The sequence below is a fragment of the Leuresthes tenuis genome, unplaced genomic scaffold, assembly GCF_036924035.1.
Source record: "Leuresthes tenuis unplaced genomic scaffold, fLeuTen1.0.hap1 SCAF_18, whole genome shotgun sequence".
NCBI lineage: Eukaryota > Metazoa > Chordata > Actinopteri > Atheriniformes > Atherinopsidae > Leuresthes > Leuresthes tenuis.
In genome coordinates, this window is record NW_027325372.1 from 31,550,108 (window position 1) to 31,572,896 (window position 22,789).

Consider the following 22,789-nt stretch of genomic DNA (forward strand, 5'->3'; position numbering starts at 1 on the left):
AAAACACGCCTGAATGCTCCAGACCAGCAAACTCTCAGAATTTTGCTTTTATAGAAGTGCTCACACTTGCTGATGATCAAATAATCACATGCATTTGAACAGCCTGGCTGCTATTTAACCTTGTTATTCCTGTGGATGCAATCAGTTTTGACTTAGGTTCTGTGAAATAGATAATGACACATCATAATCTGTCATATACTGTTGCGCATTTAAAGTTATATTTACCTCAATTTAACATGCAGTAATGACCAGATATTTTCTTATACTGTCCCAAACAAAATGAATAAATCCCCAATGCCAACTACTAGTCTTAAATATCAAGCCTTAAAATTTTCATATGATTGTAAATGGGCAATTAACAATAAGAGAGGGTTTGCACATTCTTAACTCCTAATTTAACTGAAAAAAGGGTTAATCAAACATTTTTTTGTAATGCGACGACAGGAACGTTTTTACAATTTTGGAGAAAAATCCAAGTTCTGCAGTTAAGAAAGAAAAACAGTTCTATACATCTTGAATTGCACTCTGTTTTATGTCTTAGGTGTCATGTAGTATTTTGTCACAGTAATCTATTGAACGTTTTTTGTGTGTCTATTTAAACAATGTCAAGTTTAGTTGTGAGTTACTGCTAAAGAACAAGAAAAGCAAGCTAAACAAGATACGGCTAAGCAAACTTCATGTGGGTGAGTGTCTGGATTACATCTCTGACTGTGGCACTTATCAGGAAGCTAGAAATTAGATAGCAATAGGCTTTAGAGAAAAAAGTGTTTGAGATTGAGGATGACACAGAACATAATCCATAAGAGGAGGATTAATCCAGTGATGAGGAAAAAGAAAAAATCTAGCATGTTGTTGTGATAGTTCTGTATAAACTATTACAGATGTGGTCCTAGCAGTATAAAAAGCATCTTGTTTTTTCTTTACAGTATAAAATCCTATGTTTTGAATGAATAAGCATACTAAATTGTGGGTTTCACAGGCTGCTGAAAGGTGGTTTGCGGTACTGTTGGACAGAACCAGCATAGCTGTTTCCCAAATCCCTGCGTTGTGTTGAGGTAACCAACATAGAATAGAATAGAATAGAATAGAATAGAATAGAATAGAATAGAAAAATACTTCATCCCCCAGTGGGGGAAATTCAAAATGAGTCAATAATAATAATTAGTCAGTTAATAATAATAGTAATAATAATAATAATAGTAATAATAATAATAATAATAATAATAATAATAATAATAATTATAGTAATAATAAATTAATACACAAATAGATAAATATATTTGAGAAAAACATCAAAGTCACTGTTAAAAAGTCTTATGGCTGTGGGGACAAAGGACCTCCTGAACCTCTCAGGAGGTCATATTATTAGACCTCTTAGAGGACCAATTATTAACATCTCATATTATTAGAACCTGTGTCTTTTTCACGTTTGTTCAGTTTAATGTTTAATGTTCACTCAGTGTATAAGTTTCATTTCATAATGATCCTGTCCTCCATGTTAGGAAATGATTCATGTTTATGAATAATTATTTATGTTACCGCTGTTGGACCATGTTGAGAAATGTACACAACTTGAGTCAAGCCAAAAAATGTGACGTCTACAGACTGCAGTCCACTGATTGTCCAGGGAGTGACATCACTGGATGAATCATGAAGCAGTCCTAGACAGTTTATATTATACTCCGTTTAACTTCTTACGTGTCATGTTACAAACTTGTCAAGGTAATCTATTCTATGTTTTTTGTGTGCATAATCAAACAAAGTCAAGTTGATTATGTGATTTTAGCTCACTACAGAAGTACAAGAAAAACAAACTAAACAGAGATGGGAAGAGATGACAAGAGCAAGTTAGACAAGTTAGCACCGATCAGGGAAGTTTGGCTGAAGTGGGTGGAGCACCTGCCAGTCAATTACAACCCAGGTCTTTACATCACCATCGACAAGCGACCTGTAGCTTTAAGGAAACTGTTCCTTCAAACAATGTAACCTTCCCTGCAACAATTGTTTTACCAGCTAAAAGAACTGACCATAGTTGGGACAATCAGATTGTGATAAACAGTATAAAAGCTTAATCTGCGTATGTGTTACAATTAAAATATTATCTCCACAATGTTTTTTGTTTCAAAAACTAGTTATCTGCAATAACAATAACTACATCCATGCGCAATAATATATCAACCAGATATATTTCCAAATGTGCAATGGTGTAAATTCCAACACTGTATATATACATATGTAAATGCATGTTCTATATTGTTTATAGAGTTTATATTGTTATTTAAATTTTTTATCTCTTGCTGCTGCTGCTTTAACGTGAAAATTTATCCACTCTGGGACGAATAAAGGAATTCTTATTCTTATATAGTTACAATCATATAAGATGTTATGGTCAAAGGTGAAAAGGAAAATAAGGATACTTAAGCTTAAATGAAAAGTATAGAATAGTTGAAAAACATTGGTCAAGCAGAATAAGTGAAAATAGAAGAAGAGTCAGTTGAGAGGAGCAGTGCACTTATATTTGATGAGATGTTTTTATTTTCTACATCGATAACACTGGAAAAAAACTGTGTGAACAAAACTGGATCTGAATGATTAATGTGAAAACTATCTGTGTAATCTGATGTGTACTCCTGTTTTTAACGTAATCATTCAATTAGATGAAGATACTATACAATGATCAAAATGTGGAGCAAATATAAAGGCTGCATTTTCAGGTCTTGATATATAAATATTGATTTGTTCCCCTTTTTGGGAAGTGATTAAGACAAAGAAACTATAAACAGCATATATCAATCTAATCTGACTGAGATCAATGATACAGTCATGACTTATTTGTCCACAAAACCTCTGCTACACTGATGAAAAGGAAAATAATAACTGAATAAAAACAACAGATCAGTCTTGATAGTAACTCTCAACATTGATGAATTATATTTTTATTGTGTTCTCACACATTGCAACCCTGTTCTGCAGATACAGTTCAGGGTTCTTTAGCGCAATAGGCTTGCTGCTCCAAACCAGCAGATGGCGGTAGCAAGCAACACATTTTTCTGATAAACAGAAAAAGAAAAACAATTTCCGCTATAAACAAGGACACACATTGAATAACCATCCTTGTGAATGTTGGTTTGTGTCTACACCTTCAAACACCGTTAAGTAAAGCTGCTTTGGGGTCTGCATTACAGTAACTAGAACGTTTTTTTGCGTCAAGACACAGTTCACCAGTGGTGTTTGATGTGATGGCGGCGGCTGCACATGTATCCAGAGTCCGCTCACTGTACAAGAGGATTCTGGTCCTACACCGGTTCCTGCCGATAGACCTTAGAGCTCTTGGAGACCAGTACGTGAAAGACGAGTTCAGAAGAAATAAAAGTGCATCACCGGAGGAGGTCAAGAGCTTCATTATAGAGTGGGAGGTAAACAGATACATGTTCAATACTGTTGCGAACATTAATTGCAGAGCCAGCTCAGATTCAGATACCGTTTGACATTTTTACCCATAGAAGAAGAAATCAACCTGCTCAGTCTGTTAACTATACTTTATTATTACAGAATAGAAATCTGAGTTCAACTCAAATGCTGCCTCGTTGATTTGTTTTTGTCTAATTCTGTTCACAAGGTTACTGGCAGGTTAAAAAGGATCCTTTAAACGGGAACAATCATGGTAATTTGGTTTGATATTCTCTGTGAAACTTCTGTCAAGGTGTCTTATAGTCCAGTTGTGAGAGTTTCGGAAACATTAGAACCTTGACACGTCATCAAATCACATCTTTTGTGATTTCTCTAAAATCAAAGCCATCACTTACAAGAACTTGTTTCTGGCTGTTTTAGAAGTGTAGAAGAAGTGGTGAAACTTCTGAGGCAACAAACCGGAAGAGACCTCCTGCATGGCTTTAAGACCAGCCATGTGTAGTTGGAGAACATAAATTAATTATGTACAGACATAAAATGATGCTTTCTTCATTAAAACTGGATGATGGTAGCAATGCCATTTTGTGATAGTCATAGTGCATATTTTGAATCTGAATTTGTGTCATTCAAGAATTACAGGAATTGCTGTCCGGAGATGTCACACTTAATCCAACATGACCATGCTGAACAGCTTCAAATTAATGTCTGTTTCTGAAAGACAAAACTACTATTCTGCTGTGTTCATAATACATCATCAGCTACAGTTGATTGTACTAAAGTAATAAACTCTGTTTCCTCTGTAGGGTTCTCCAAGAATACAGATGGTCACAATCAGTACCCTGTGATATTTTCAGTGTAAAGTCCTCAGACTCCTTTCCATAAACTCAGTGGAGGACATCTTTATGTCAATGTCTCACCAATCTGTTGCCTGTACGGTGTGCTCTGACCTACCATCAGTAATGCTGTCCTTGAGTTTTGTCATGCTTATGTTATATCAGCCTTTCACCACATGATGGCAGAGCAGCCAAAGAAAACAGCATAACATTTTCATTCACCCTGAATTAATGAGAACTTGCTCAATAATGACAATGGAGCTGTATTATTTGCTTGGAGTACAAGCACAAGCATTGTAACTGCTGAGTGCGTCTTATTGTCAGACTAAAGGTGGCTTTGAAGTGACAGATGAAATTTGAACCTGAGGGAACTTGCTCAGGTAGCCAGGGAGACGGTTGAGGAAAGTGTAACTGTGCCCATCCTAAGGTCAAGGTGAATAAGAGGAGATCTCTGAAATATAGCTTTATATTAAGTCCTACTTACCCAGCTATGGAGTTAGGTAAGGTCTTATGTTGCTAAGGTTTTGAGCTTTCTTTTTCTACTACATTTTAAAGGTGAACTCCAGTATTTTTAAACCTGCTTTATTTCTGGCATTTAGTATGTTCATCTACTCACGGAGAGCAGTTTGGTGAAAGTCGGCGTCCTTCGGAAGCATTATCTGTCTTATATGGATCTCGAGGAGTCTAAATATCTTCTGAAGGACGCCGACTTTCACCAAACTGTTCTCGTCAGTAGATGAACGTATTTCATGCCAGAAATAAGGTCTCGGTTTAAAAATACCGGAGTTCCCCTTTAACACCCAGAAAAGATGACATAGAGTCTTCTCTGAACCTGACTTTGCCCCAGATTGCTTTAAGGTGAGAAACTGAGGTGTATCTGTATCATTGATAAGTGATGCTTTGCTATTTAAGTTTATAAAAGGTCAATTTCTCACCTTTGTACTTGTACAAATGCTTTAATTTGATGTTAATGAAAATAAATATGTTTCACAGTTTGAACTGACACCAACCAGAGAGGACTTACTCTATGTCATGTGCTGATGGGGACCAGTGTGTTTGCAGCTTGCCCTCCAGTTCCCAAAATAATCTGAACCATGACAGTATTCTAGGTCTTTCTTTTATGTTGCTGTTGGTGAAGGCCAATTTTTTTCCAGCATAATTATGCACTGCTGGGAGTTGCTAAATCACTCATCTGTAGGTAATTCGTCTAATGAAGTGGACAGTTATTGCAGCTGGAATCCTGAGAGGTTTCCATCATTTGAGAGATGGCAGTCACTCTAATTATGCCACACTGAATTGGCATTGTTTTGAAACCCAGAGTCCATTTGAACTGAATCTTAGCAGTGGATGACGCTTTTTTTCAATTTTTTTTAATCATATTTACTCACAGCTTTGGCTGTATTTGAAATTGATCAAAAAACATTGGATGATGTCTAGATCTAGATTGGGCTGGAGTTGCACAGTGAAAGCCTCCCCAACCCCCATAAACACACACACGCACACAAAAGAAAATCAATCAACACCATACTTGTATAAAGCAGATTGAGCCAAATGTTAAATAATTTTACTTTTACTTTGTAAGGGAAACTTTAAAAAAACAACAACCTTGTTGTTCGTGACATTGATCAACAGCCTACTTTTTACGCTCTTGTGCATACTTGCACTCGGTTGGAAAGCGAGTGGGCATCATAACAGTATCTTGATTTGAAACATGATGAACTGATTGTGTGTGATTGTGATTGACTGGCATTCTATAGATTGATGAGGCATTTGGATTACTCTGTTATCAAAGTTCAAGAAGAAGCTATATTTGAGACTATAGACTATATTTGAATCTTCAGCACTGACTCATTGCTAAAAGAAAGAGTAGAGACTGATCAGACTATGCAAGACATTTTTCCACAGAGCACACATTTTACTTTCTCCAATTTGAATCTAGTCCTGCAAAGCAGTTTGTTAATTTAAAGCAACAAGGTTGAGGTAGTTTAAGGATGTATCTGAGATTCCCTTATTCTTAAAGTCTTGGAAAGCTTTCCAAGCAAGCTGTTATTTGAAAAAAACAAGCCAGCAAGTCGTTACCCTTTATAATCAAGCTTTAGAGAAAGAAGGCTTTTAAGGAAATACAGTGCAACTTTAATTCTCTTGTCAGTTATGCAAATACAAACATGGGGGGGAAGTAAACCCCTAAATGGTAAGTTATTCAGTCCAGCCGAATCAGAGTAGTCCAAAAGGAGGGAAAGCTGGCCGTGTGTATAAATAAGCTTTAGCGGCTAACTAATATTTATCTGAGGAAGTGAATACTTCCTAGGTGTAGGCTTGTCTCCATTCTAACAGCTTGGTCATACCATAAAGACGAAGGGTATATATGGCAAGTCATCAGGGACATATTTGTGTGGGCTGTGGAATCTCCATGTGTCTGAAAGATGGACACGATAAGTGTATGCTGTGTCTGGGTCATCAACATGCCATTTTACCCAGAGAGGATCCTCAGTGCTGCATGTACCAGAGAGGCCTGTTGTTTCTTTGTCATAAAAAAAGGCTGGTTCTCTTACTTCTCAAGCACCCAAGGGTAAGTAGAAGAAAATGGTGGGAACTAGGATGGAAAAAGCAAAGTGTTCAGGGCTTTGGCAGAGTGTCTTGCCATCTTTCACTCAGAGGCCCAGGGAATCTCAGCCTCATGTTAAGATTCTTCTTCCCCATACCCTCAGGGTTGGAATAAGGAAGAGAGGCGGAAGAGGATGCAGATAGAAATAGAAACAGAAGCCATCTTCTCATCTGAGGACAATGAACTGTTCTGTGGGCAGCAAGTGGCAGATAACGATTTGATGAGGTCATTAGCAGAGAAGCCAGAGGCAGATGCTGCTCCCCGTGCCGATACCTCTCTGCCCAGTTCTCGATTTGACGAGGATGTGTGAGACTGACATACCAGCTCAGATGCCCCTCCTAACTGATTTCAAAGATCTGGTGTGTAAACAATTCAGTTTTATGATAACTACACACAAGAGGTCATCATCACATCGAGACTTTCCAACATGCATGGGAAGGAGCACATTGGTTGTTAATCAGATCAGGCCTAACTTGTGTTGTAGGGTTATGGATAGCCTATTTACAAAGTTGGACAGAGCTATGGCTACACCGATGCCCCTGTCCAACACTGGGGCCATTATGTCCTTTTACCTTCGTCACCTGTCCCATCAGGTGCAGGAAGAATCTGGGGATTCCAGCTCACTGTGGGTGAGCTTCAATTAGCTTCTTCATGTAGGCATTATGAAGGAGCAGGCAGATAGTGTAGGCATCTAGAAATCCACATAGATCCCTACTTGGCTTCAGCCGTCAGATCCTGCTCTTTGTGCATGCTCCGCTGGATGGCTGCTGTTACCTTGCGGGTTATGGTGGCAGCAATCACAGCAGTTTGTATCTCTGAATATGCACTGTCTGAGGAAGACAGCTTGATGATTTCCCGATTTCTTAGAGCATTGGAGCTCTCCCCTTGGTGATGCTAAAATGGCTGTCCCTTAAAACTGCATTTCAGATAGCAATAACATCTACCAGGAGGTTTAGCGAGCTCCGAGTGCTGTCTATTCACGGTCATTGTTATAGGTTTCTACATAACAAGTCAGGCATCGTCCCCTATCCGAACCCCCTTGCCTAAGTTCCATCTGCTCCATTTGGTTGAGCTGCAATACTTTTTTTTCTCTTCCAGTGGGGACGGGGAGTCTGAACAGCGCCAGACTACCCTGTCTGCTACACACAGGTCATTCGGAAAACCGATCAGCTCTTTGTCTGCTTTGGCTCCTGCAATTTGGGTGGACCCTTGTCATAGTCCACAGGGTTGTGTGCACAATTTGGCATGCATAAATGCTCTCAGATGTCCCTGTAACATCAGGTGTTCAAGCTCGCTCAACACGTGCTGTGACTACGTCTGTGGCGGGGAGCTTTTTATGTGCAGTAGCGACATGGTCATTTTAATCCACATTCTCTCGATACTGCCGTCTGAATGTGGCAGCCAGTTCCTAATTTGGGATGCGGGTGCTCAATGAGGTAGATGATTGGGCCAGTCTTCTCTTTGCTTTTGTTACTGTCTCCATAGTTGGTTTGCCAATTTTCTGGCTGATCTGTGCATAATTGTTACATTTTTTAATTTTTTTTTAAAGTTGTTTTTTGTTAGTGTTTTGCAGGACTTTCCAAGTCTTATAGTCCAGGACTTGTAAATACTTAATTTGCTGTATCAGGTTGTGGGCTGCATCGTCTTCTCTCTCCAACGTTAGAAAATGTGTGGATACATTGGAGACACTTGGAGACAGGTTTCAATCAAACAATCACTGATTACACGCCCACAAAGGTGTTTTATGTGTTTTATATTAAACCATAAGGCGTGTACAGGCAGGCCAGTGTGTCTTAAATAAATATCCATGTTGTCTGATAGACAAGGGGATCATTTTCCATACATTTGGAATATATAACGGAGTGGAGAGATAGTCTCTTCACTTAGAGAACCAAGGTTATAATGTAACCACATGTTTTTTGTGTTTGTGTATGTTTTTATACCTGGAAATGGTGAAAGCGATGGTGGTAATGAGATCGAAGAAGTGCATCATTACTGACTTTGGCAGAATGAGCTTCCTCTGCAGAGATACACACGTGGACAAAATTGTTGGTACCCCTCAGTTAAAGAAGGAAAAACCCACAATTCTCACTGAAAGCACTTGAAACCTACAAAAGTAACAATAAATAAAAATTCATTGAAAATTACATAATCAAAATCAGCCATTACTTTTGAAATGTTGATTAACATAATTATTAAAAAAAAAAAAACTAATGAAATAGGGCTGGACAAAAATGATGGTACCTCTATAAAAGATTGAAAACTATTTGACCAGAGTGACATGATTAACTCAGGTGTGTCCTTTAATTGACATCACAGGTGTTTCCAAACTCATAATCAGTCAGTCTGCCTATTTAAAGGGAGACAAGTAGTCACTCTGCTGTTTGGTGAAAAGGTGTGTACCACACTGAACATGGACAACAGAAAGCGGAGGAGAGAATTGTCCCAGGACATCCGAAAAAAAATTATAGACAAACATCTTAAAGGTGCAGGCTATAAGACCATCTCTAAACCGCTTGAAGTTCCTGTGACAACAGTGGCTCATATTATTCAGAAGTTCAAGACCCACGGGACAGTAGCCAACCTCCCTGGACGTGGCCGCAAGAGGAAAATTTATGACAGATTGAAGAGACAGATCGTTCGAATTGTATCCAAAGAGCCCAGGACAACCTCCAAAGAAATTAAAGGCGAACTCCAAGGCCAAGGTATATCAGTGTCAGATCGCACCATTTGTCGTTGTTTGAGCCAAAGTGGACTTCATGGGAGACGACCAAGGAGGACACCACTGCTGAAAAAAAATCATAAAAAAGCGAGACTGGAATTTGCAAAAATGCATGTTGACAAGCCACAAAGCTTCTGGGAGAATGTCCTTTGGACAGATGAGACCAAACTGGAGCTTTTTGGTAAGGCACATCAACTCTATGTTCATAGACTCAAAAACCAAGCATACGAAGAAAAGAACACTGTCCCTACGGTGAAACATGGAGGAGGCTCAGCAATGTTTTGGGGCTGCTTTGCTGCATCTGGCACAGGGTGTCTTGAATGTGTGCAAGGTCAAATGAAATCTGACGACTATCAAGGCATTCTGGACAGAAATGTGCTGCCAAGTGTCAGAAAGCTTGGTCTCAGTCGCAGGTCATGGGTCTTCCAACAGGACAACGATCCAAAACACACAGCCAAAAACACCCAAGAATGGCTGAGAGAAAAGCGTTGGACTATTCTAAAGTGGCCTTCCATGAGCCCAGATCTGAATCCCATTGAACATCTGTGGAAGGAGCTGAAACATGCCATTTGGAGAAGGCACCCATCAAACCTGAGACAACTGGAGCAGTTTGCTCATGAGGAGTGGGCCAAAATACCTGCTGACAGCTGCAGAACGCTCATTGACAAATACAGAAATCGTTTAATTGCAGTGATTGCCTCAAAAGGTTGTGCAACAAAATATTAAGTTATGGGTACCATCATTTTTGTGCAGCCCTATTTCATTAGTTGTTTTTTTTTTTCAATAATTATGTTAATCAACATTTCTTTCTCATTTGTTACTTTTGTAAGTTTCAAGTGCTTTCAGTGAGAATTGTGGGTTTTTCCTTTTTTAACTGAGGGGTACCAACAATTTTGTCCACGTGTGTACATCCTTTGTGGTTTCTTTATGAAGAGCTCCAAATTAAGATTCCATTTGAGGCCCTTGATACCAACAGTGTCCACAAAAAGGAGGGTTCCTTAACATGCACTAGGGAGTCCCATTGGATGATTGTGAAAGATGGACTCTTTCTAAATCTCTCTACCATCTCCTTAGATGAATAAGTTAATGGTCACGAGGTGTATCTAATTTATTGGCAGACAGTGATGAGCCAGGGTCTTTAAGAAGGCAGGTAAGTCACAGCATGTCTGAAATGGAAGGGGGTTGTGGAGTGCTCCCTGTCAGCGGTGGTGATGGTCCACTGACAGTGGTGTAAAGAGGACCTAACAACAAACTAGTAAAAGAAGGTTGGAACCACAAAAGCTTCAACTTTCATCTTAAATGGAAAGAACTGCCACTACATGTCATACCACCATCACTATATCAGCTAATAGGGCTAACAGTTATAACCTTTGTTTGCAATCACATGTCCTCCTCCACAAAAATAATCAACTTTTCCACATTATGGTTTTTTATGCGTTTGGAGACATCAAAACTGTGCCTGTTGTGGATTTCTGCTTTGAATCTGCTGGGCACCGCTCTCTTTTTTTTTTTTTTTTTTTTTAAGAGATCAAGAAATGCTGGAGAGAAACATATTAACTCGAAAGGTGTTTAAGAAATGGATATGGTAACTTTCTGCTTTTTCCAAAGTGAAATTAAGGGAAGGACTGACGACCTGTCCAGGGTGTACCTAATGGGGGGGTTTTCAAAGCATTTTAGTCAAAATTTCAGGGTTTCAGTTGACCAAGAATTTATTAGATTGATTACAGCTCTAATGCGGTCCAATCAAACATCACATTAAGACATAAAAACAAACATACTCTGTAGGATTTGGCTGAATAGTGGAAGGAGGAGACTGGTCTCAAGACGTCATCTGTTGCTTGACTTTTATTCAGGTTCACCAGTAAAGTGGCATGTGCAGTTGTGGTGCATTGTGGAGGAAAAACAACAAATAGGACAAACTAAGGGAACTAACTACAAAAATCTTCCAAAATTAACCAACTTAAACTTATCAGTCACATGATTTAACACCAGGCCCTTAGCTGTTGGGCTCTAGCACTGATCTTTCATTGCCCAAACTGCACACTACTCTCTCGCTAGGAGCTGCTACTCCAGACTTTATACTGGAACCCCCTCCTACAACGCCATTCATGTCCCACAAACATTTATGTAATAGCATACTGTATTTGCATGAATATAAATGAACCAGTAGAATTGACTTGACAAGGAAATGCTCAGATTCACTACATTTCTAAGTCTACTGAATGAGGATTCTTTTAACATTAGCAAAAACACCCCAGTGTAGTTTTATACTATTGGTACATCCCAAGCTTCTTGCTCTATAAAAGCATTGGGACACTTCTCATTCTGGTTTAAATGCCAGTCAAAGAAACTGTGCAGGTGAGACAAGGAAAAAACGTGCAATAATCCAAACATCCACAGAAAGGTTTAAAAGTACCTAACATGTCTTGTTAAGAATAATGCTCTGCTCAACACAGTATTTAAAGTGGAGCACAATACAAGACACACAACACAGCATAAACTCCACAATTCAATAAGCCTACCAGATGGAATAATACAATAGAACACTAACCTGGTCTAGACCCTATATCAAGTCATAATGTAAAAATTTAACAAAGAATAATACAACTTATATTATACAACAGTGGCAAGATGAGAGAAATGCAGAATTAAATAAATGTCAAGAAAGCTTTGGAATCAACACAGTCACGAGGAGTAGTTCCAAATTGATAATAAAATGTTCTTCGTGAAAGTAAAAGCTTGCTTTTGCTAATGTCTCAGAATTAGCACAGTAACCCCATGAGTGCTGTCAGATATGTACAAGTGAACTACAAAGTCACAATGAATTTGGAAGACCCTTACGTGGAGTTCGTTGTCGTCCTTGTTATTCATTGTTCATAGGGATATTTCCTTCTTTTAAGTTAAATCCTCCCATCTTCTGGTATGAAAGGCCAAACAGTCCAGCTATGAAATGAGTACAGCAGTGCTTGAACACCACAAACTCTCACTCGGAGGTGAATTACTGCCCCGTATCAGCTTCCTCACTAAAGTATAGCAGACTGAGAACAGATGAAGAGTGAGACTCAAAATGAGATTACAAGGCTTGAGTGTTCAGTGTGAGTGCTCCAAAAAATTAGCTTCAGTGGGCCAAACAATTTCTCCTGAAATAGACAAACACACAAAAGAATTACACAAGCACAAAGTGGGGTAGGAATTTGGGTGGCGCAAGCAATATATATATATATATGTATATATATATATATATATATTTATACTATAGCATACTGCAGAAGTATACATTGTTTAATCCATAATTAAAATGAAAAGAAAAACTCAATTTTAGGAGGAATTAGAAAATCTCAAACTTTTAGAATGAAGTGGAGACAATATGACATAAAAAAAAGACCGCTTGGTTGTTATTAGGGATGGGTATCCAAAAGATTTAAACAATACCACTATTCTTATAAATACTGCTTTTATATCCTTTGTCTTTCAACATTTTTTTTTCACAAGATTTTTTTCTGTGTGATATAATCATTTTATTTAAGAAAAAAATTATTACATCTTTTAGCATTGTGATTAACAACATTTAGTCAGAGAGTGAAAGTAAATCAACACAGTGGTGGTTGACTAGTAAAGGCTGATAGCAGTGCAACCAATGGCCAATACATAATTTCTATAATATGAATAATTGTTTTAATCAAATTAAATATAATGGTAAAATAACAGTTCTTGATGAGTTTAAATTATGTATTTAATTTAAATTGCAATTTCATTAAAAAAATGGATTAAATAAATGTACATGCTGAGGTAATAAAAAAAATGCATACTAGAAGTGTGAACAACACGCATATGAACAGTAACATCCCATTCTTAATCCACCAGGTTTAATATGATGTCGGTCCACCCTTTGCAACTATAACAGCTTCAACTCTACTGGTCAGGCTTTCTACAAGGTTGAGGAGTGTGTTTATGGGCATTTTTGACCATTCTTCCAGAGGCGCATTTGTGAGGTCAGACACTAATATTGGACAGAAGGCCTGGCTCACAGTCTCTGCTCTAATTCATCCCAAAGATGTTCTATCGGGTTGAGGTCAGGACTCTGTGCAGGCCAGTCAGGTTCTTACACACCAAACTGGCTCATCCATGTCTTTATGGACCTTGCTTTGTGCACTGGTGCGCAGTCATGTTGGAATAGGAAGGGGCCATCCCCAAACTGTTTCCACAAAGTTGGGAGCATGAAATTGTCTAAAATCTCTTGGTATGCTGAAGCATTCAGAGTTCCTTTCACTGGAACTAAGGGGCCAAGCCCTGCTCCTGAAGAACAACCCCACATCATATTCCCCCCTCCACCAAACTTTACACTTGACACAATGCAGTCAGTAGGGATCGGAATTGTTAAGAATTTAGCAATTCTGGTTCCATTATCGATATCGCTTATCGATTCGGTTCCTCATAAGTGCTCTTATTGATTCTCATCCAGTTATTTATATAGTACAAATGGCTTTGGTTGCAGTAATACTTTAATTTCAAGTATGCACCAACATTTTATCTATTCCCCCCCCCCCCTGTATTCTCTGTTACATACTTTATGTTGCCAAGCTGTTTTGTGTTGCTTTGTACTGTTAATATACAGTGGGGCAAAAAAGTATTTAGTCAGCCACCAATTGTACAAGTTCTCCCACTTAAAAAGATGAGAGAGGCCTGTAATTTTCATCATAGGTATACCTCAAATATGAGAGACAAAATGAGAAAAAAAACAGAAAATCATATTGTAGGATTTTTAATTAATTAATTGATAAATGCCTTGGTAAAATAAGTATTTGGTCACCGACAAACAAGCAAGATTTCTGGCTGTCATAGACCTGTAACTTCTTCTTTAAGAGGCTCCTCTGTCCTCCACTCGTTACCTGTATTAATGGCACCAGTTTATACTTGTTATCAGTATAAAAGACACCTGTCCACAGCCTCAAACAGTCACACTCCAAACTCCACTATGGCCAAGACCAAAGAGCTGTCAAATGACACCAGAAATAAAATTGTAGCCCTGCACCAGGCTGGGAAGACTGAATCTGCAATAGGTAAGCAGCTTAGTGTGAAGAAATCAACTGTAGGAGCAATTATTACAAAATGGAAGATATACAAGACCCATGATAATCTCCCTCGATTTGGGGCTCCACGCAAGATCTCACCCCGTGGGGTCAAAATTATCACAAGAACGGTGAACAAAAACCCAAGAACCACACGGGGGGACCTAGTGTAGTGAAGCACTTTGAGTGGTCAGTTAGACTAGAAAAGCGCTATACAAGTACAGTCCATTTACCATTTACCATAGAGAATGACCTGCAGAGAGCTGGGACCAAAGTAACAAAGGCTACCATCAGCAACACACTACCCCACCAGAGACTCAAATCCTGCAGTCCCAGACGTGTCCCCCTGCCTAAGCCAGTACAAGTCCAGGCCTGTCTGAAGTTTGCCAGAGAGCATTTGGATGATCCAGAAGAGGATTGCGAGAATGTCATATGGTCAGATCAAACCAAAATAGAACTTTTTGGCAAAAACTCAACTCGTCATGTTTGGAGGAGAAAGAATGCCGAGTTGCATCCAAAGAACACCATACCTACTGTGAAGCACAGGGGTGGAAACATCATGCTTTGGGTCTGGTTTTCTGCAAGGGGACCAGGATGAGTAATCTGTGTTAAGGAAAGAATGAAGGGGGCCAGGTATCGTGAGATTTTGAGTGAAAACCTCCTTCCATCAGCAAGGGCATTGAAGATGAAACGTGGCTGGGTCTTTCAGCATGACAATGATCCCAAACACACCGTCTGGGCAACGAAGGAGTGGCTTCGTAAGAAGCATTTCAAGGTCCTGGAGTGGCCAAGCCAATCTCCAGATCTCAGCCCCATAGAAAATCTGTGGAGGGAGTTGAAAGTCTGTGTTGCTCAGCGACAGCCCCAAAACATCACTGTTCTAGAGGATATCTGCATGGAGGAATGGGCCAAAATACCAGCAACAGTGTGTGAAAACCTTGTGAAGACTTACAGAAAACGTTTGACCTCTGTCATTTCCAACGAAGGGTATATAACAAAGTATTTGAGATTAACTTTTGTTATTGACCAAATACTTATTTTCCACCAGAATTTGCAAATAAATTCTTTAAAAATCAGACGATGTGATTTTCTGGATTTATTTTCTCATTTTGTCTCTCATATTTGAGGTATACCTATTATGAAAATTACAGGCCTCTCTCATCTTTTTAAGTGGGAGAACCTGCACAATTGGTGGCTGACTAAATATTTTTTTTTCCCCACTGTAAGTGCTGTGGATGTTTTTAGTTTCACGGTTTTGGCGCGATTTGTATTAGGCCGTATAACCCATGTAGCATTAGTTTGCTAGTTTGCACATCTTGGTGGTGTGCAAGTTTAAGAGCAGAGGTGTAGGAAGAGACAGAAGATTAATAATCTGTGTTGATGTCCTCTGCAGAAAATAAATGCAGGAAAGCAGCATCTTGAGTCCTCTTCCTCCATGCCCCAAACACACACCCGTTACACAGGCAAGAGTGACATCTCGCTTGTTAAAGCTAAAACTGCTCTGCTCAGACTCATGGGAGACGTGCTTGTTTCCTGCTGTTTCCATAGCGACAGCTGCACGCCAGAGAAATTTATATTATATATTTTTTTCAGCATGAGAAATACAATGTGTGGCGGGAGTTCGTGACAAAAGACTGAAACGCGTGACTGTCACGCTCAGACTTGAGAGCCCTGCGTTACCTGGGACTTTTCAGAAGGAAGACGCTGTCCCACAAGCTGCCCTGCGAGAGGTGCAGCTATCGCTTAGCAGCGTGTCAAAGACTTTACATTCGTGCAAAGTAATTGCATGCTGTGTGGTCAAATGTTTCAGCATGCTGGAGGTATTTCCCCTCTTTGATGTGATCAAAGCTCTACACGTGTTGCAACTGACCATAGTATTGTCCTTTTTGGTGAAATATAACTAAACTTTAGAGCATTTCTGCCTCAACGCCATGTTGGAAACATTCTGTGCCAAAATACGAAGCGTCCACTTGACATCATTGTGCAAATGCATCAGACTTTAGTAGAACCTATAAACGGGATCGTTAGGCAGGTAGATTAACGATTCCACGGAACCGCCAAACCCAGACTCGTCCATCAGATTGCCAGATGGAGAAGCCTGATTCGTCCCTCCAGAAAACGCATCTCCACTTCTCTAGAGTCCAGTGGCTGCGTGCTTCACACCACTGCATCCGATGCTTTGCATTGCACTTGGTGATGTATGGCTTGGATGCAGCTGCTCAGCCATGGAAACGCATTCCATGAAGCTCTCTATGCACTGTTCTTGAGCCAATCTGAAGGCAACATGAAGTTTGGAGGTCTGTAGCGATTAACTCTGCAGAAAGTTGCCGACCTCTGCGCACTATGCGCCTCAGCATTCGCTGACCCCACTCTGCCATTTTACGTGACCTACCACTTTGTGGCTGAGTTGCTGTCGTTTGCAATCACTTCCACTTTGTTATAATACCACTGACAGTTGACTGTGGAATATTTAGTAGCGAGGAAATTTCACGACTGGACTGCACAGGTGGCATCCTATCACAGTACCACGCTGGAATTCACTGAGCTACTGAGACCCATTCTTTGGAACAGCTGAATTTGATTATTTGAATGGGTGAGTGATTACTTTTGGTAATATAGTGTAAATAGAAATACAGTATATAATGCAAAAATTATTTGTAGACCTGTAATAAGCTCAATATTTGATATGACCATCTTTACTCTTCAACACAGTCTAACCCTCTTAGACAAACTGTCAGAAATAGTTCTCCAGGCTTCTCGAAGGACAATCTAAAGCTCTTCTTTGGATGTTGGCTGCTTTCTATTCTTTTCTCTGTCAAGATGATCCCACATTGTTTCAATAATGTTGAGGTTGACAGTAAGTGGTAGATGACAATAGATCTGGGACGATAACAAATTTTGCTGGACGATATATCGTCCCACAAACTATTGCTGATAAACAATATTATTGTTGACATGATAATATATCATAATAATGCACACCCTTTCGAAGACAATAAACTTATTTCTCAGTGTTTTACACCTCAGTGAGTGTTGACTGTCGGGATGAAGGCTCTGCATCTCGAGGTGCAGTTTTTTTTCCCCAGCTGGGAAAACTGGGTAGGGTGGTTGTGCTTTAGGTGGGCATGCAAGTTTATTGTGTTGCCTTTTTTTGTTGCCACCACTTTTGAACAAATTCGGCATACTGGCTCATCCGTGTTGATGGGCTCACCTTTCTCATTTGGTTTGAAGCCGAAATATTCCCACACCGGGGCTGTGGCATTTGGCGTTGCAATCATCTTTTTTCCTCGCGCTACTCCGCACGACGCTCACTTGCTGCACTCTGTGTGTACCCATGCTAGTGGCCCAGCCTCCTCCCACAGAGACATAGAGACTGGATGACTGACAAGAGGGTTCACTCCGTTCATTCCGCTATGGAACAAATGAGCCCAGGTGCTGAGACTGAGCACAGAGTGAACCCTCCTGTCATCCAGCCTGCTAAGAGGCGAGAGACGAGGAAAACAAACACCCATGCACATGGCAATATATCGAGGCCGGTAAAATTATTGAGTGCGTTTGAATTTATCGTGTGATTAATTGATTTATTGATTATCGGCCAAGACCTAGATGACAACCTTTCCATGAAGCTCGTGTCAGTAAGGAGAGGCCGTTTCAAATGATGGAGCAATATTTATTGATGAACAAAGAGTAAGATTACAAAAACCTTGGTGGACTCTAACGAAGTGTCATAGTGGAGAGTGACATGATGAGAAAAGGGAAAGGACATGACACCCGAGTCTTGATGCTGTTTAATTCAGGAAACTTCTGATGAAGCTCCTTATTGAGCATCGAGGTGGAGATAGGAAGTTGGTGTACAAGGCATAGTCTGGAGGAAGAATGACACAACAGAAGTAAGTTATACACTGATAAGAAACATACCAATTTGCTTGAGGATTACCAGAAAAGAAGACCACTGGACCAGAGTAGTTATGTCAGAATTAAGAATACGAGAAAGTGAAAGTGCGGGAAAACAGAAAGTTGCTGAGGAGAAACCCTAACGCCTAAGAATAAGAGCACTTTTAAACAACTTAAGAAAAAGCAAGGAAGTGCAAACAAAATGTCAAGAATTGTGGGGTGGCTAAACCAATATATTGTATCAGTATTGGTTACAGTATGACTCTGACGATGTTTCCTCATATTTCCTTTTGGATTAATCAATCTCTTTTTGGAAAGAACCACCAAACAATGATGCTGGTACCCAAAAACTCAAAAAGATGGTTCCATGAGTAAGTGCTAAGTCTTGCATCCAGACAAATTTAATGACCTTGACTTTGCCCATTACAATTTATGAGTCAAGTTTTCTGAATATTCCTTTAAGGATACCTCCTTGGCAAGTATTCAACATAATTATATTATGTGCAGGAAGAGGCCTCTCAGAGAAATGGCTTGTTACTGCTCACAGCAAAAGCATTCCAAACCCAAGAAACTTTGTGAATGGGTTGGATGATGGATGGCTATTTTTTTTACAAATGGAACCCAGGGGGTGTCCATTTAGTTGCTCGTGGGTTGATTCATATTCAGCACATGCAGCTTCAACTAATTTCACATGGAATGACGTTAACTAGACGGTTTGTTTTGCATTAAAGATAGATTTAGCTGTGCATAGACTGGCCCTGAATGACATAAGTACACTAAAAAAATAAAACAATTTCACCTCGAGTTGAATGCACAATAAACATTTTCCATTTATAGTCTGATATACTTTGTGTGTTAGTAAAAAGCATGCCCACGGTAGTTGGATCTTATCAGGTAAGCTTAATTTTAACATTGTATCAGTGTTGGACTGAATTCTCAGACTTTTTAACACTAGAATTCCTACAGGTTGAAAAAACATTTTGTTAGACTGTAAACAAAACTCCAAGTTAGTCCAAATTACTTGGAAGTTCAAATAAATAAGTGTTATAAAATGAGTGTTAAATTTGTTAATCATCCTATCATTATTATTCCATTGGTTTTTGGTGACTAAAACGATATTTGGGAATAAACCATTTGAAACTGAGATCTACAACATTAAGTTTATAGACAGTCATTATGAAGCTTTAAATGGAAAGTGTCTCATAGAGTGTTAAGTATAGAGTATCAGTGATTAAAAACCTTATTTAAAATGAATGTTTTATGGTTTTGCACCCCCCCCCCCCCCCAAAAAAAGGAAAAAACTGCATTTAAAATACTGTCAGAACAAAAAAAATAACTTTTTTGCATGTCCAAGGATATTTCTTAACAGTTGAGATCACTATTTGCACTTTTCTTTTATAAATGTATTATATTTGTGATGTAGGCATTGGTTATTATTTGTAAGTCCTTTAGCTCATAAATAAAGCATTTGTTTTGTGGATGTCGAGTTGTTGCAGTGTCTTCAAAATTTTCCGATCAATTAAAGATGTAGCGATAGTGTAGATTGTAGCTGGAAAAAATTGTTGCCTTGAGCTACAATGGTTTGGTCAACTGGGATATAAATACTTACAATATTGACCCACTCCAGTATAAAGGGTTTTCATGAATCACGTTGGTTAGCTAACTCAAACTCAGCTAAACCAAACCTCTTTTAGAGGTGCTATTAATGATAGCAACGGAGGAACTGATATATGAGTAGTTTCAGTTGAAATTGTCTATCGCTAAGACATATGAAGTGGAAGAAATTTGTTTACTTGTTGTTACTGCAAGCTAGTCAGCCATCTTAATCAGTCTGGATATTTGAACTTCAAATCAAATCAAATCAAGTAAGGAGATCAGTGCCAGTTTCTAGACCTAACCACTATAGTGCTTCATATTTAGGTTAAAAATTCAACTGCATCAGTTGGGAGAATTTACCATCATAAGAAAGATTGAATTTCTCAGAGGTTCCAGTTCTGTTCGAACTTTTCTTTGGAGAGAAAAAAACTAACTTTAATCAGTTGTGGAAAACCGTATACTAATGCTGAGGTTAAAGTTTGACCATGTTCCTTAGAAGGTTCTTGTAAATTATGAGATTGCTGTTAGGTTAATTTTCAACAAATCTTCTGAAAACAAAAACAGTTTCCTTCTTTTTGTTCAATTCAATTCAATTCAATTTTATTTATATAGCGCCAAATTACAACAATTGTCATCTCAAGGCACTTAAATAGTGTCTTGTTCTCTCTCGTGTGCCTGTAGCTGGTCGCTGCAGGTTTTATCAAACAGAGAAATGTTCTCTGTATTAGCCCTGTAATGAAGTGACAACCTATCCATGGTGTGCCTCACTTGCAGTCCCCTAGAATCCTAGAGGTTTTGGCCAATTGTGGGCAGATTACGTTCAGTGATGGTGTAGGAATTTCACTAGTCGTTTCCTTTACTTACAAATGCCTATACTGTACACTGTATGCTTAAAGACTCTTTCACTCTCTTAAAGGCGCTTTCACACCTGAGCTGTTTGGCCCACTTTAAACGTACCAGAGTTTGTTTCAACAGATAGTCTGCTTAGTATTGGCAGGTGTGAAAGCTCATCCAAAGTCTGGTGTGGACCAAACAAGCAAATTCTGGTCTTTATTCCTCACGGTCTTTATTCCTGAAAACGTGGATCTCAGTTCCCCATGCAGTCCCCACACAAATGAACTGAGTCCCCCAAACTACCCTGGTGTGAAAGTGCCCTTTATGGTAGATTGAATGGTTGACTTTATTCTCAATGATGCTGCTAATCCAGTTCTTGTTAAAAGTGACCTGTGTATGTTCCCTTGCAGAACTATAAGGACACTATGCAGACACAGGTACTGGAGTCAGCAGGGAGGCAGTTCAACCCAGTGAAGTTTGGAGCCCACCTCTCAGAGGCAAAACTCAGAGACTTCCAGGATGATCAGATGGGGCAGCTCTATGAACTCATGCTGGAATCCACCAAACCCAACAGACAGTTTGACATCCAAGAGGATGGCAAATGATGCAGCAGGCCACAGGGATGTGTTCAGACAATGAGATGCGAAGACGAATTCAGACCACTATATTACTTCTGAGTACTTCACATGAAGAATGGTGCTGTAAGGCAAAGGAGATACTTTTATGAATATTTGATTATGTTAAAGTGCTCTGTGTAATTTTTCTGGTCCTGTGCTTTACTCTTTTACTGTCACAATAAAAAGATTCCTCATGCTCCTCCACAGGTGCATTAATATAGAATTTATTGGTGTCTTTTGTCAACTTTTTACTCTCAAATATACAAGTTCCTGATAGAAAGACACTAAGATGTATGGCTCTGGCAGATGCACCCAGAGTTCACATCAGGAAAGCCTTCAGCCTCAGTTTGATGAGGAGGAATGACTGGGGGTGTGGGAGTTTTTTATAAAAGCCAACTCATGCTTGTTGATGCACTGAGTTCAGAAATAATAGTCATTTCTCGAAAAATATATATGTCGTGCTTGGTACTAAATTTACAGCTGCTCTGTAAATGAGTAAATGAATAAAATACTCAAACTCCTACTGAACTCTCATCTTCCATAGACATTGTTTTTGTTTTCCTTTTTGGGGAAAAAAAATCATCTGTTCTATATTTTTCAGCCTAAATGCTAATTATTTAATTTTTTTTTTTCAAAACAGAGCAATGCTAAAGGACCAAAAACAGTCCATACCACATATTTCTGAGACTGCACCAAAGTGGCAGCAACCTTAAGGCTTTGTGGTATATAGCCTGTCAACAAAGATAGATTTATCAGATCTAAAATGGAAGTGTTGATTAAGATTTTTTTTAAAAACTTTCTGGTTGAAGAGAATGAGTTGGTCTGTGTACATCTTAAGAAAAGCCTAATAAGACTTTATCTGTACTCAGTATTCAGTGAGATAAAAAGAAATCTAAGAATTCAGAAGAAGGGCCAAGTGGATGATATACAGCAACGAACAGATTAGTTGATTTCCATCATGGGTGAGAGAAACAGAGTCAGGCATTTGAAATAAGTAAAACTAGTCTTGGGTCTAGTACTAATTGGTACCCCTGATTTGAAAATAGCTGCCACTCCTCCTCCTCAGCCGGTGGTTTGAGGAATGTGAACATTTAAATAGCTTGGGTGAGATGATTAATTGATACTAACATGACCCCCCTGCTGTAGCCAGGTTTCTTTAAGACAAAATAAATCAATATGATGAATCGAGTCATTCACTAACAGACTCA

General features: G+C 39.1%; 1 protein-coding gene across 1 annotated transcript; it reads left to right on the plus strand.

Annotated features, from left to right (window-relative positions):
* Positions 1–3,072: 3,072 nt before the first annotated feature.
* sdhaf3 (succinate dehydrogenase complex assembly factor 3) lies at positions 3,073–21,804 on the plus strand. The gene is made up of 2 exons (XM_072370774.1): positions 3,073–3,416; positions 21,375–21,804. Exons 1-2 carry the CDS (start codon positions 3,240–3,242, stop codon positions 21,567–21,569), a joined length of 372 nt encoding a protein of 123 aa, XP_072226875.1. The 5' UTR covers positions 3,073–3,239; the 3' UTR covers positions 21,570–21,804.
* The last annotated feature ends 985 nt before the right edge of the window (positions 21,805–22,789 follow it).